The sequence below is a fragment of the Mus caroli genome, chromosome 9 (assembly GCF_900094665.2).
Source record: "Mus caroli chromosome 9, CAROLI_EIJ_v1.1, whole genome shotgun sequence".
Taxonomy (NCBI): domain Eukaryota; kingdom Metazoa; phylum Chordata; class Mammalia; order Rodentia; family Muridae; genus Mus; species Mus caroli.
The window spans coordinates 78,697,603-78,711,571 of NC_034578.1; the positions used below are offsets into that span (position 1 = coordinate 78,697,603).

General features: G+C 37.0%; 1 protein-coding gene across 2 annotated transcripts in view; it reads left to right on the forward strand.

The window, feature by feature from the left end:
* The window catches only part of Mei4 (meiotic double-stranded break formation protein 4), a 151,824-nt gene that overhangs the window by 44,358 nt on the left and 93,497 nt on the right, over positions 1-13,969 (forward strand). For both annotated transcript variants that reach the window (XM_021173376.1, XM_029481941.1), the window contains one exon: positions 11,279-11,805. In XM_021173376.1, coding sequence (XP_021029035.1) covers positions 11,279-11,805 — 527 coding nt within the window. The remainder of the gene's footprint in view (positions 1-11,278; positions 11,806-13,969) is intronic.

Genomic DNA, 13,969 nt, shown 5'->3' on the forward strand with positions numbered 1-13,969 from the left:
CCTACAACTTGCTTTTGGTCTTGGGGTTTAATATAGCCACAGAAAACAACTAGAATAAGTATCGAGGCCAACAAGTCAATGAAAATAGTCCATATCAGTGCACTTTGAAACAAAATTAATATATTTTATTGAATAACCTACTGGTCATATATGAAGAGAAGGACAGGGCTGTTTAAAGGGGAATTAGAACAGAAACTATTTTGTTGATTCTGTGTGTCACCCAGGGTGGCCTCAAACATGCTGTGTAAAACAAGCTACCCTTGAAATTAGAAACATCCTGGCTCAGTTTCTCCAGTGCTGGCATTACAAGTACATCATGCTCAACTTGAAATAGAGTTATTTTTCATTCAACAGTGATGGCTGTATACACGATTTAACTATTCCTACAGAAATTATTTCACACTTTAAAAGAGAAGAGGGGGCAATTTAAGGAGCCATTTTTTTCATTTCTTATTGGTATCTGGAAGATACATTGTCAGATTTCTCTTGCAGTGAATAATGTGTTATATAAAAGAGAATGATTCTAAATGCATATGGCAGTTCTAACCTCCCAGGAGACTCTAGGGGTTCAAGGCAGACTCCTTCCACCTGGGTTAAGAGCATTCACCAGGATTCACAGTACTTTGGACTCAGATAAATAAATACTCCTAGATCCTGAAAGACACTTAGAGGTCTGTATTATGGATTTTTATCATGATTGTCAACACTTGGAGGAAACACAATAGTGAAGATTACACCACAAAAGTAAAAATTAAAGAATATTTTATAATTGTTTTCCATTTCTTAGGAATGCTAGATTATTTAATTGGAGATGATAGGTGCTTTTGCTTGCTCATTTGTTTGTTTTATTGGTTATTTTATTTGTTTATATTTCAAATGTTATCCCCTTTCCTGATGTATACTTCGCAGTTACCTGGAGACTGTCTGAACTGTCATTAGTTCTGAGTCGGAGCTAATAGGCCCTTCTAAAGAAGGAGCTTAGGGAAGTGGAACTGCCCAAGATAGCCTTATTAAAAGCAATGATGTCATAATACAGGGTTAACCAAGAGTTCCTGAATTTGTAGGATATTCCCTTTCTTTAGAAAACAATTGCCTTAGAACCCGTGATTGTCTGCAATGTTTTAGGAAACACATGTTATTCTAGTGTAGCACACTGAAAATTTTAATGATATTTTAACAAGGCCTACATTCCATGGACCACTTACAATGTAAGTAATGTACAAAACAAAAACAAAAACAAAAACAAAAACAAAAACAAAAACAAAAACAAACAAACAAACAAACAAAATAACTCTTGAAACTAGACCAACTCCAGAGCCAATATCTTATACACAATAGGTGGTAAAAATGCTCAAGTCAGAATGGGTTTATATTCAGGCAGGCAGCTCAGACTTGGTATATTTTCTGATTAGAATTCCCATCTGTTTCACTGAAGCAAATACACATTAATTAAATGTGTGTGGCTTGCAGACAGCCATAAGGATCTACAGAGTCAAAGCCTACAACTGTTGTTCAACTTTCCATGTTGTCTTCCTATAATATTGATGTGATTTAAAGACTGAAATTGAAAGATAAAAGAGTTAGGGTTTGAATTAACATCACAAATGTTGTGTGTGATTTTAATTATGATAGTAAGTTGACAATTTAGTCTGGGTGTCTATGGATTGAACGTTTATGGAAAAACTCAGTTATATTTCTCAGTACAGTTGAATTAAAAGTGAATGTTGAGAATCTACTGAAATAGAGAAAATAAGCAATAGATACTTGAATATGTGATGTTCTCGCACTCTGGTGCTTGATTTTGAAGACTAGAAAAGGACAAAAGTCTGTTTACACATTAGGTACCTATGTCTGAATGGAGAGGCAAGATATCTTGAAATGGCTCCATTAATTAATTGATCAGTTCATTTCTTATTTGGTATCTAACTTATTTCTGCAGTTCCAATAGTGTCTGTATTCAAATTACAGACAATAACACTTTGAAGCAATAAGCAAAGGAGATCATAGCCTGTTTAAAATAATGTAGAAAACAATAAAGCAGGCTGTGGTGGTGAATTTCCTAGAATGGAAAAGAACAGAAACGTTAGACTGGGCGGGCAGTGAGCCACTGTATAGAAGGAGGTTGTTGAGCCAACTTCTTAAAGAGCAGTCCACTCAAGTGACCTTGAGAAAGGAATGCTGAGCAAGTAGACACAGGCCAGACTGATTGTGGAACAGTAAGAGAAAGGGTCATTGGTGCTGTGTTAAAAGCCAGGGAAGAGGCAAACGAACCACATATGTGGGACTTTTCTCAGTGCATACAATTTTTGTGACAATCGAGAAATCCTTTGGTTAAATTAATGAGGAGTTTTAACCTGATTAAACCTGTGATTCTGTGTGCACTGAATTGGTGGGAGAGGCATTAGAACCACTGGGCAGGAAGGACTCTGTGATATCACCAAGGAGGCAATAATAACCTGGGCTAAAGTGGAATGGATAAGTACAATAGTAAAGTTCCTACCTAGGTAATCCATGGAAAGAGATTGGAGCAGCTGTTGAGTTTAGGAATGTTCAACAACATGATAAACACAATGAGAGAAAGGAGGAAGGCATTCTGGAAGTTTAGAAGGTGATAATTGGAATGGCACAGAAAAGACCAAGCAACTCGTCTCTCAAAAAATTAGCACAATAAATATAAATTCATATACAACAAGGATTCTCCCATTAGAGTCATCTGAGAGTTTTAAAAAGAAATGACTTTGGGGCCTGTGCTTAGAGAGTCTAGTGTACTTGGCATTGAATATGAGCTGAGTATACAGGGTTCTAAATGAGCTAAAACAGTTCTCATGTGCAGGTTAAGACTAAACATTAGAGAAGTAAATGTTTCAGAATAAATTCTTGAATCATAGAGATGGAGAATCTAGTAAGGAACAGGAAAACATGCTAAATGAATGAATTTTGGAGCAGAGAACAGCAGTGCATTTTGAGACATATATTTACTTTAATTCTGTGTCTGAAAAATGAAAAAGAATGTATATATGATGTAAATAAGAGAAACTCCTGAAATGTTTATTTGAGATACAAGTTTGATATCTTCCACATGGAAACATTGAGCGCCTGTCTCAAGGTTGCTCAATTGAAATATATCCCTTTATGATGTAACTTAGGGAAGTATTGCAATGGCTGAAAGATTTTACTGTGCTAGATTTTGTTTTTTAATAAAGAGTTTGAAGTAGTTACTTCTAGACAGCTTTATGTAGTGAACTGTTTTAAGGAGGAGAAAATGATGTAAAGATAATGATAAGAATCTACTGAAAAACAGTTTAAGTTGACTTTGGCCAATAGAGTAGAAAAGAGTGTTGTAAAAGATAATGAGAAACTAGAGTGTGTCCTTTTGAAGAAAAATCATGACACCAGGACAAAATGTGCTTTTTCAGCTTGTAGTAAAGAACCTTGGGAGGGTTCTCTAGAATGAAAACAGAAGATTAACATAATATTCATTTGACATATATTACACATGTTGCAAGCAGTATGTAATCTGTAGTGTATTCCTTTATATTATCTAGGTGACAAGTTATTCAGACAGAGCAATTGGACAGGAGGCTGAAAGTTCCCTGTGTATCTCTGCTCTTTACATGAACATGGAAATAAAAGAGGCAATGATGTAAGGGTTTAGTTTGTTTGGTATTACTTAGGTCCTACTTCGAACCACACACTCAGAGATATAGCAATAGACCAGGAAGTCTTTTATGGAGGTCTTTTATGGAACACATATTCTTAAGGGTGAAGACAAAATATATCAGTGGGAAATATTCATGAAGTGATAGTGACAGGCTTGGGAACTGAAATGGCAAGATGGGGAAAAGATTGATCTGGAAGCTCCCTTAGCTTGGAGGAGTTAGAGAAGTTCTGAAAAGATGACATCTAAAGAGATTTTGAATGACAGCAAAATGGCCTTGAGAAAAATTGTGAATGAGGCTTTAAAGCAGGTCACATAGAATACCTACTGCCAGGAAAAGTTCTAAAATGGGAGCAGACTGAACAGACTTAGGAAGGTAGGCAGGATTAGGATGTGTTAGTGTCTGAATTTCACAGAGTAGCTCCTCAAGTTTCACACATTGGAATCTGAAGGATGGCCTGGATGTCAGGATAATGAAGTTAAGCATAGGGAAGCACTGATTGTTTTGGGCTTGGGAAGTTTTAGGGGCAGAGGTCAAGTCTTGTTGAGATAATAGCCAGAATGTGACTTGGATAAAAAAAAAAGTTACCCACAGTTCATATGTTCAATGTCCTGAAACTTAATGACATTTGGGAGAGGCTGTAGATCCTTTACTGGCTGTCCCCTATGGCATTAAGTGAGTCACTGCGGGGCCAGCTTTGAGATTTATACTTCTGCCTTTTGTCTACTTAGATATGAGTAGTATTTTTATGATCCTTCTACGTAGGACAAACTAGTTCTTCCATTATGCCTTCCATTCTATGAAGGGGTTAAGTCATCTCAAATGGAGCTGAAGCAAGTGCTTACTTCTTTCCTATGAAGCATTTGTTCATGAGATACATAACTAAATGAGTTGATGTATAAAGTCTGAGTGTTTGTTTCCATGTGGATGTTCCACTCTGGGTAGGCAGCATGCCGGGCAATTGTGAAAAATTTGTTCACTGTACTGTTTTTGATTAAAATTTTTCCAATAAATCCTTCATTTTACACGATATATCCTAAACCTAAATATTAAATTCAAACCAGAACTAGTTATTTTTTAATTAAATGTTCGATAAAATACTAATGATTATTTTGTAAGAAATAATGTATTATAGTGCCCCCAGTATTTAATAACTGACAATAGCCAGACTAGTGAGTTGAGAACAATTGTGATTAGATATATAGATTTGAGAGTCTGTTGCTAAAATAAGCCATTAGGATTGTATGATGGAGATATTCAGGATGGTAAAATAGATTGGGAAAACCACAGGTACAACAGGTGCATCACTGAAGAAAGTTCCTTTTAGGGAGCAGGGAGATGTCTTAAGAGAGAGACAATAAGGAAATCCCAGAGCATGAACACTTGAGATCATAAGGAATTGTGGTGTTATATTGCCTAGGATACAGTTGGCTCACAGATACACGTTTTGTTTACATTCAGAAAAGACACTTCAGTCAAGAGAAATCATTCCACGTGGCATTATTTCTGTGCATATGGTATTTCTCTCTTTTTTGTATATTTAGAGTTTGAATGATCATGTGTGTTGCTATACTTGGGTAAAGTATGCTGAAACCTTTTCTTTGTCAGAATATTTCACATGTGCTCTGTGATATGCTAAAATATATCTCCCTGAGGAAGAAGCAAACACTTGCTTTTAAGCTGTTAGTAGTCCCCAAACTATTGATTATCTTATACCAAGTGCTTAAGCCTTAAGATCATATAAATACAGATAGCATTGACTGAGCAGGTTATATTTAGGTATATATATATGTGTGTGTGTATGTATATATTATAATTTTTATTTATAGAACAATATATAATATATTATAGTATATCATATATGAATAAAGTACACATGTAAATAGATTATATATAAATAAATAATTACAATAGATTATATATAAGTAAATAAAAATATTGACATAAATATAAATATATATTTTAAAAGAGGATATAAATTTGAGAAAGGAGGATCATGTAAAGTTTAGAGGGAGAAAGGGGAAAATATGTAATTTTCTTATAAATACTAAATGTTATTAAAATGGAATTATGAAATGGCCTTTAATAACATTTTCTGTTTGACCACCAGGTAGCATAAACATTACTTTTACATTAGTCAATGCATGAGTATATGTTGGAATAATGATTATTAATGATTAGAAGTAATAATTGAAGTGTTAAAATATACATGCTTATGTTGAGTATATTTGAATGGATGTTAATTCATTTCAATCGTGAAATACGTGTGTGTGTGTGTGTGGTGTGTGTGTGTGTGTGTGTGTATGTATGTGTGATTCTTTTGACAAGTATTCAAATTACCAACCACATAGGAGGCAAGCATCAAGCAGGAGAATAACCACATGAATAAACTCTTCCCTTTGAAACGTCTCCTTTCGGTCACTAATATATTCAAAGCAGGTTAAGGTGGGTAGTACCGAAGTGTATATAAAACTTTTCTCAGCCTGGAGAGAAGTTGGAAAGTTCCCCCAAACATATGAAGCATGAAGAAAAATCAGTATGCATATGGGAAATGGTAACTGAAAAATCAGTTATGTGGAATAGTGTTTCGTGTTTTCATGAAGTATATAGCTTATTGTTACATGTACAAAATGAGGGTGAAGATGAAGGCAACTAAATAAAGAGGTTGGGGTGTACAAACATTGGTGGAATTCGTGTGCTGAGGACCTTGGAGGTGTCTGTTTGGTAGCAGAGAACAGAGAATGCGAGAAGTATCTGAGCATTTCTTCAAAACAGATGGCTTCCAAAGTGGTGCTTTAGTGATGGTAGCCTAGAAGTGGGCAGAACTGGAGGCTGATTAATCAGGTAGGTGAAGATGTTGCATTAAATTGGTCTAAACATGGCAGTGGTATGAATCAGCAATAGGAAGTGAATGCAGGAGGACCTAGAAGACACAGATGCCATGATTATTAATTTTAAGTTTCAGTTCAGATATCTAAGCACTGTACACTTTGTGGTGAGATTATTTTTATCAGTTGACTGAACATAGCAGATTGGGCTGGCCTCATCCAATAAGATGAAGGCATGACCAGAAGGGAAAGCTGATTCTATTCTAGTAAGGAGCAGTTTCCTCCAGACATTTGGGGGAATGTAGGTCTTTTCTTTATTATAGATTTAATCTGAGCCATCAGTTTGTTAGTCTGTATCCCACCTATGTTTGGAATAGAACTTATATCTTTGGCTTTTTGGGTCTTCATCTTGCCTAGTAAATATCTTGGGATGTCTTGTTTCCTTAATTGTTTCTACTTTTCTCCTCTGTACAAACACACACACACACACACACACACACACACACACACACACACACACGCACCGCAAATTTCATGTGTTTCTTTGGAGAAACATGGTTAATACATGTTTAGAAGTAGAATCAGTGTAATAGGGTATTTCACATTTTGTGTAGGGCAGACAGAAGAAAGGAGATTTGGTTTATTTATAATCTCATACCTATGGACAGAAGGGTTAGTGAAATCAGCTGTTACAGACATAAATATCTCTATGTCTGTTTATAGATACTTCTTCAGTTTGATAATCATAAACTTCGTGGGGCTTACAGTGAATACAGAACATGTTCTCTTTAATCAATTGCATCTGGATGTAATTTTAGGGTTGCTGTAAGGACTATAGAAATGAGTGAGATAAGACATCAAAAGTGATTTGACTATGAATATGCTTGATGAAAATAAAATACACACATTTTTTGAAGCAGCAGTGGACATTTCTAGGGCAGGATATGTTATTGGCAGGTACTTGATTATATTTCAGAACTATTTTAAAATGGGAAATGGATTTAAGTTAAATTTTTATTAATTATTTTATTTGTTTATATTTCCAATGATATTCTACTTCCCAGTGTTCTTCCACAAACCCCTCATCCCATCCTCCTCTCCTTTTCCTCTATGAGGGTGCTCCTTCATCCACTTTCCCATTCCTGCCTCACTGCTCTAGCATCCCACTATGGTGGGGCATCAAGCCTCCACAGGATCAAGGGCCTCCCTTCCATTGATCCTAGATATGGCCATTCTCTGCTACATATGTAGCTGGAGCCATGGATCCCTCCATGTATTCTTTTTGGTTGGTGGTTTAGTCCCTGTGAGTTCTGGGTGGTCCAGTTAGTTGATATTGTTCTTCCTATGGGGTTGCAATCCCCTTCAGCTCCTTCAGTCTTTCCCCTAGCTCTTCCAGTGGGGTCCTTATGCTCAGTCCAAGGTTGGATGTGAATATCTGCATCTGTATTGGTCAGATACTGGCAGAAGTTCAAAACAGAAAATGTGAGGTCTATGGTTCAGGAAAATAAAGTAGAATATGTATAGGATCCAAATATAGGAGACACACACACACATGTAGAACTTGTAGAGAAAATATGTAGGTAGTATTTGTTACAGCTTTTACTTAACTCATTCTCTATATGTATGCATAAGATAGGTATTTTACTGTAGATTTCATAAATTGCTAGTATTTTACAGCAATAGTTTATATTTATCAAGTATATAATGTTCACTAGAGTAGATTATCAATTTGTTTATGTGTATTTTATCTCTATCAAATCTACTGATAAACATGTTAGGAAGATCATATATATCAAATTGGAAAGTGGTTATCTTCAGTACTTTAATACAATAGTAAATTTAAAAATTGTCCTCACATTCAGAAGAATTTCTATTTACTCAATGATTTTTGTTGTAGTGTTGCTTATGTTCCATCTCCTGTGCAGAAGCCTTTTAATTTCATATAATCTCATGCTCATCATTTCTGCTATTGGAATCATTGATTATGGTTATATCTAGAAGGGTTTTTCTTAAGATATCCTCAAATAGTTAAATAGTTACGAGGTTTCAAGTCTTTTTTTTTTTTTTTTTTTTTTTGATTTTTTGAGACAGGGTTTCTCTGTAGTCCTGACTGTCCTGGAACTCACTTTGTAGATCAGGCTGGCCTCGAACTCAGAAATCCACCTTCCTCTGCCTCCTGAGTGCTGGGATTAAAGGCCACCACGCCCAGCAAGGTTTCAAGTCTTACTTTAAATGATTTATTGTCTGAGTTGACTTGTATACCGAGTGAGAGATGTGGATTTTATTTCATTTTCTTTATGTAGATACCCAGTTTTCAGCATCATTTGTTCGAAAGGGTATCTTTTCTCCAATGTTTGTTTGTTTATTTTCATTTTCTAAAGTCCTCTGACTATTACTGTGAGAATCTCTATCTAGTGCTCTGTTCCTTTTACACATCTTAGTTTGCATCACTAGCATGTAGTGTTGCTACTCTGGCACTGTAGGGTATCTTGGAATCAGGACTAAGATGTCTCTAGCATTCCTCTTTCTGATTATGTATATGACTGTTTTTAGTGGTTTTCAACCTTCCTATTTCTGTGACCCTTTATCATACTTCCTCATTCTGCTGTGACTCCCCCAACCATAAAATTATCTCATTGTTACTTCTTACGATAACTTTACTATTGTTACGAACATAAATGATCATTCAATCCCCAAAGGGATTCTGGCCCACAAGTTGAGAACCACTAGTTTAAAGTCTTTTGTGCTTCCCTAGTTTTTATTTCATTCTGAGAAGAAAATAGCTAGCATGTTATTGGAAACTGCATTAATCTAGATTACTTTCATTAATATAACCCTTTTAACATCGTTCTGCTTATCTATGATTGTAGGATACCTTACTATTCTAGTGCATGTTTCTCAACCTTCCTAATGGTCTGACCTCTTAATATAGGTCTTCATGTTCTAGTAACCCTCAGCCATGAAACTATTTTCCTTGATACTTCATAACTATAATTTTGATAGTTATGAATCATAATGTAAATATTTGATATGCAGATGGTGTTAGGTGACCCCTGTGAAAAAGTCCTTCAAGGTAAGAACCACTGCTCTAGTATTTTCCTATTTATTACTTATATATTTTCCATAGGTCTTCACTCCTTTGTTAAGTGCAACACTATTCATTAAAATAAAAATGATTCTGAATTTTAGATGGACTGGGATGGTTGGAGTGAGAGTAAAGGGTTGGAAATCATGTAAATACAGCACCCATGTATGAAGTTCTCAAAAATAAATCTTTAAATATCAATGAGTAATATTGGCACTGAGGAAGTTGCTCACAGTCAGGTTCTCTAAAGGAACAGAACTGGTAAACTTAAGACACTTATACGTGCTTGTGTGTGTGTGTGTGTGTGTGTGTGTGTGTTTGTATTAAAAGGGGGGTTATTAATGTGGTTTACAGGCTGTAGTCTGCTGTAGTTGAACAATGTCTGTTTTCTGATTGAAAAGCAAGTATCTGGTTCAGTCTGTGGGACATGATATCTCAATAGTCTCATAGTTTCATTCTGGTGCTGGAGCTCAGGGATAGCCTAGAGAGCTGTTGCTTTTGGGCTACATTTGAATTCAATCCCAAGGAAATAATTTCTAACAACAGTGGAGGAACAGCTAATAACAGGAAGGATGGGATTACCAGTGAGAGTGAAGCCAACAGGTAAATGAGAAAACTTCATTCACTCATGGCCTTTGATGTGGGCTGCCACAAAAGAATAAATATGCTCCAGATTTAGAGTGGGTCCTATGACCTCAGGAGATCCAGAAGTACAGTGGCTTTCCAACCTGAAGAGCTAAACATGAAAAATTCCTCACAGGTGTACCCACCTGCCTGTGTTTTAGTTAATTCCAGGTACAGACAACTTGACAACCATGAGTAGCCATAACTCTTACTATGTAGCTTTTGGTAGTTTTCTTAATCAGTTTGAGTTTACATTTCTGTCTAGCAAATGGAGGGGGTCATAGCAACATATCTCCTAGTAGTACTTTGAAAATATGTTGAATATGATTAATTTTACTATTCCTTCATTCAATCTGATAATATGACTTTAATACTATAGTATGTACCATGTTAAACATCACCACAGTGCTCATTCACTGCAAGGAGTATCTTCACTGTGTCTAATTTTTTATATTGTCATCGCCAACATGTACTCCCTTGACACTTTGCTTAGGGTATTAAAATGAAGCATCCAGAATAATTCATAGTCAGTGTGAGTACTGTTCTCCTCTGGCACACACATGGATAGAGATTACTCCTTTCAAAACTGTGCTGCTTAGGGACGAGGAGATGCTCAGTGGTTAGGCGCACTTGCTGCTCTTGCACAGTGTCCAGAAGTCACATTATGTGCCCCACAGCCACCTGTAACTTCAGCCAGAGGGATCTCTTGCCCATTTGTGGCCTCTGCACACTGCACTGAGTTCTACAGACACATGTACATACAGACTATTGAAAATAAAATAAGTCTTAGAGAAAAAAAAAAAAACCACACAACTATTTCTGTTCTGTACGGAGGAGAAAGCCTGGAGAGACTGTGACTTCCTAGGAGTGTGCTTGTAAATGAACGAGAGCTACCATCTGAAAATCTAAAGACTATCTCTTTAGAATTTCTATTTTGGCCTCTATGCAGTTTTTGTAGTTTGCTAAATGCTTATACACACGTGGATGTTTTATGAAGTGTTTTCATTTAGAATACAATCCTTGGCTGGTCCCTAACTCCTTCAGCTGCAGGAAGGTGATCCTCCTGTTGCTTTCTGTTTCAGGGCCCGATGTGCTCCCCACGTTGTCAGATCAGGAACCGACAAGTTCTGAAAATACATTGACACTGATGGATGACTCTGGGTGTGTTTTATCAAATGAGCAACCTGCAGAATTATCCCAGCATTTTGTGGAGAGCTCCGAACCCCCACTCCTCCCGCTGCCTCTTGAGAAAAAGCCACGCACGACCCTGGAAAATCCTCTGTCTTCTCACATGCAGTTCTTTCAACATCTGCTGGAACTCAAGAAATGGACAGAATCCAGTAGTCTGAAAGTATACTTAACCCACTTTGAAAAAGACTCTTCCACAGTTTCTGATTCAGTTTCACAGTTGTTAGATGCCCTGATCACATTTTACAGGAACCCCAAACTCCCCTTCTCAAGCTTTTGGACAGAGGCTGTTGGCACATTAGCCAGACTGGCAAGTGATTTTAATTTATCAAATCATATTTTTAAAAGATGTTTTAAGAAGTTGGAAGAATTTGAAAAAACTCTACTCCAGGCTATTTTAGGGAACAACAGTATAAACCGGGTAAGTAATATATTCTTCCTCCTTATGACCCAATGTTTAATTCATTTCTATGAACATTCCTATTGGCGGAGCTATGGGTGGTTCATTCACATTTGTGGCTGAGAGTCTATGGCTGGGCCTGGTGCATTTGTGTATATGTCTTCCTAGTTGCATGTTTATAGCTTTCCATTGCTACTGTGTTGTACTGATAGAGATGTCTCTGCCTCAAGCTTCTGCTGCCTCTAGTTTGAATTCCTTAACTCTTGGGGATGTTTCAAATTTTTTTTAATCCTTTGACTGTTTACCTTTTTGGTTTTCTCTTGATTTTGCTTATTTGCTGTTGGTCAAAAGTTGCAGTCCTATCCAGATAAACACTAATGCTGAAGGTCCTCCATATTGGTACTTTTTTGAGAAAGTTTCTTACACCTGCTCTCTGGAAAGGGATGTGAGGGGAAAGTAAAGACAAAAGTTATTAACATTACAAGCCCTAGGCAGGGAACCAGAAGCTGGAACAGTCTGGTATAAATGTCCAAAGTAAAGTCCATTAGAATATGTTGAAAGGCTCAAAATTATCTTTGGCATCATCTTCCTGTTTCTGGCCTGTATGGCTGGTCTCAAGAATGATGAACCTGGGATTTCAGGCTTTTTGATAGTTGCTGAAGTGACTCGAATAAACAAGACACCCTTCCCATATGGATTCTAGGTATTTGGTCATCATTCAAGTTTTAGCTTAAAACATAATGGGTCTATCTCTGTTTGTTGTAAGTAAATGCCACTCTATGTTGAGATCTGATGTCTTATATCTGCACATTATTATTTTTTATTTATCAAGAAGAATTAACTGGTAAGGAATAGTTGTCTAAGGAACATCTTATATAGATTAGAGCCATTATAATATTATCTCTGCCTTCCCTATTAGATCTCACTATACAACCTTCATGACAAGGGTTCAAGGTTGCAACAAGTAGCATCTGCAATATGAAGCAGTACAGAGAATATAGATTTTCAAGGAAAGAGACATAAAGCTGTCCTTGGTGGAGCAGGGGTATCTAACTGGGAGGAAAAGTGGACATTCTGCAAGAATACTCTTAGCTACCAACAGTATCATCTACCATTTTTGGAGATTGCCTGGTCATGGGGACCAGGCCAGTGGCAGACCTAGGGAAGACCAAGGGTGTGGTATCTGGGGTGGAAAAGCAGGACCAGGGACTTAAGATTAGCTACTAGATACTCTTACTCAAAGACAGGAAGCCATTACCAAGGCTAATCTCCCCAGGTACTTAGAACTTCTGATTTAACAAGTCTGACTTCAGGATCTCTGTGTTTTAATACTTTCTTGTTTTCCTGGCCCTAACAATGAGTGGCTTCTGCTTTGCCTGGTGGGCCTCTCTGCTGCCACTGGAGGCTCTCCTGAATACGCTTCCTTTATTGGCAGTACTTGGCAGAGTTTATGGAGTATTTAGGAAATACTGAACTTACAACAGTAAGCAACAATCCAACTCTTCCTGGAGCAGCTTTGGCTTGGAAACTTTCTGCCATGATTGCTACTGAGGCCACTTAGGCCAGGCCCTTGTGTAGAAAAAAAAATAGTTGTTCCTTTCTTAAGGTCCATGGACCAGAGATATCCCAATGTCCAAGGGCACGTGGTAGGGGAGACTTTGTACACAACTACCCATCTGTAGAAAAAGAGGATATATTGGAATACTTTCCAAGTCTACATCTCCTTCTCCAGAGCTTCCTAGGGAGATATTACAGACAGGGACATAGGCACCTATTTCTACTCATTGGTTAGTAGAAAGAAAATGGAACATGTTCAGAGTATTTGATCTGTATGCCCCTCTAATACATTTGGGACCCTATGGAATTCCTATTCATATAGGTCTAAGATTCAGAAAAAAAAAAATCACCAGAGTAGATGTTCCTATTGATCTACTTTTTTTCTAATTTGTAATCTGTAAGCAAAGCCAATCCATACTTATAGTGAATTACTTACTACATGTAAACATGTAATGCAGTTTTTCCACAGCCTGTTTATGTCACAGCAACTGAAAAAGGAAAACAAATGTAGGGGGCCTAGAGCTTGCTGGGATACAGAAAGAAGCTGACAGGGAGGGGCCAGCTCTCTGCGCCTCCCTCTCCCATGTTTCTCTCTCTCTCTCTCTCTCTCTCTCTCTCTCTCTCTCTC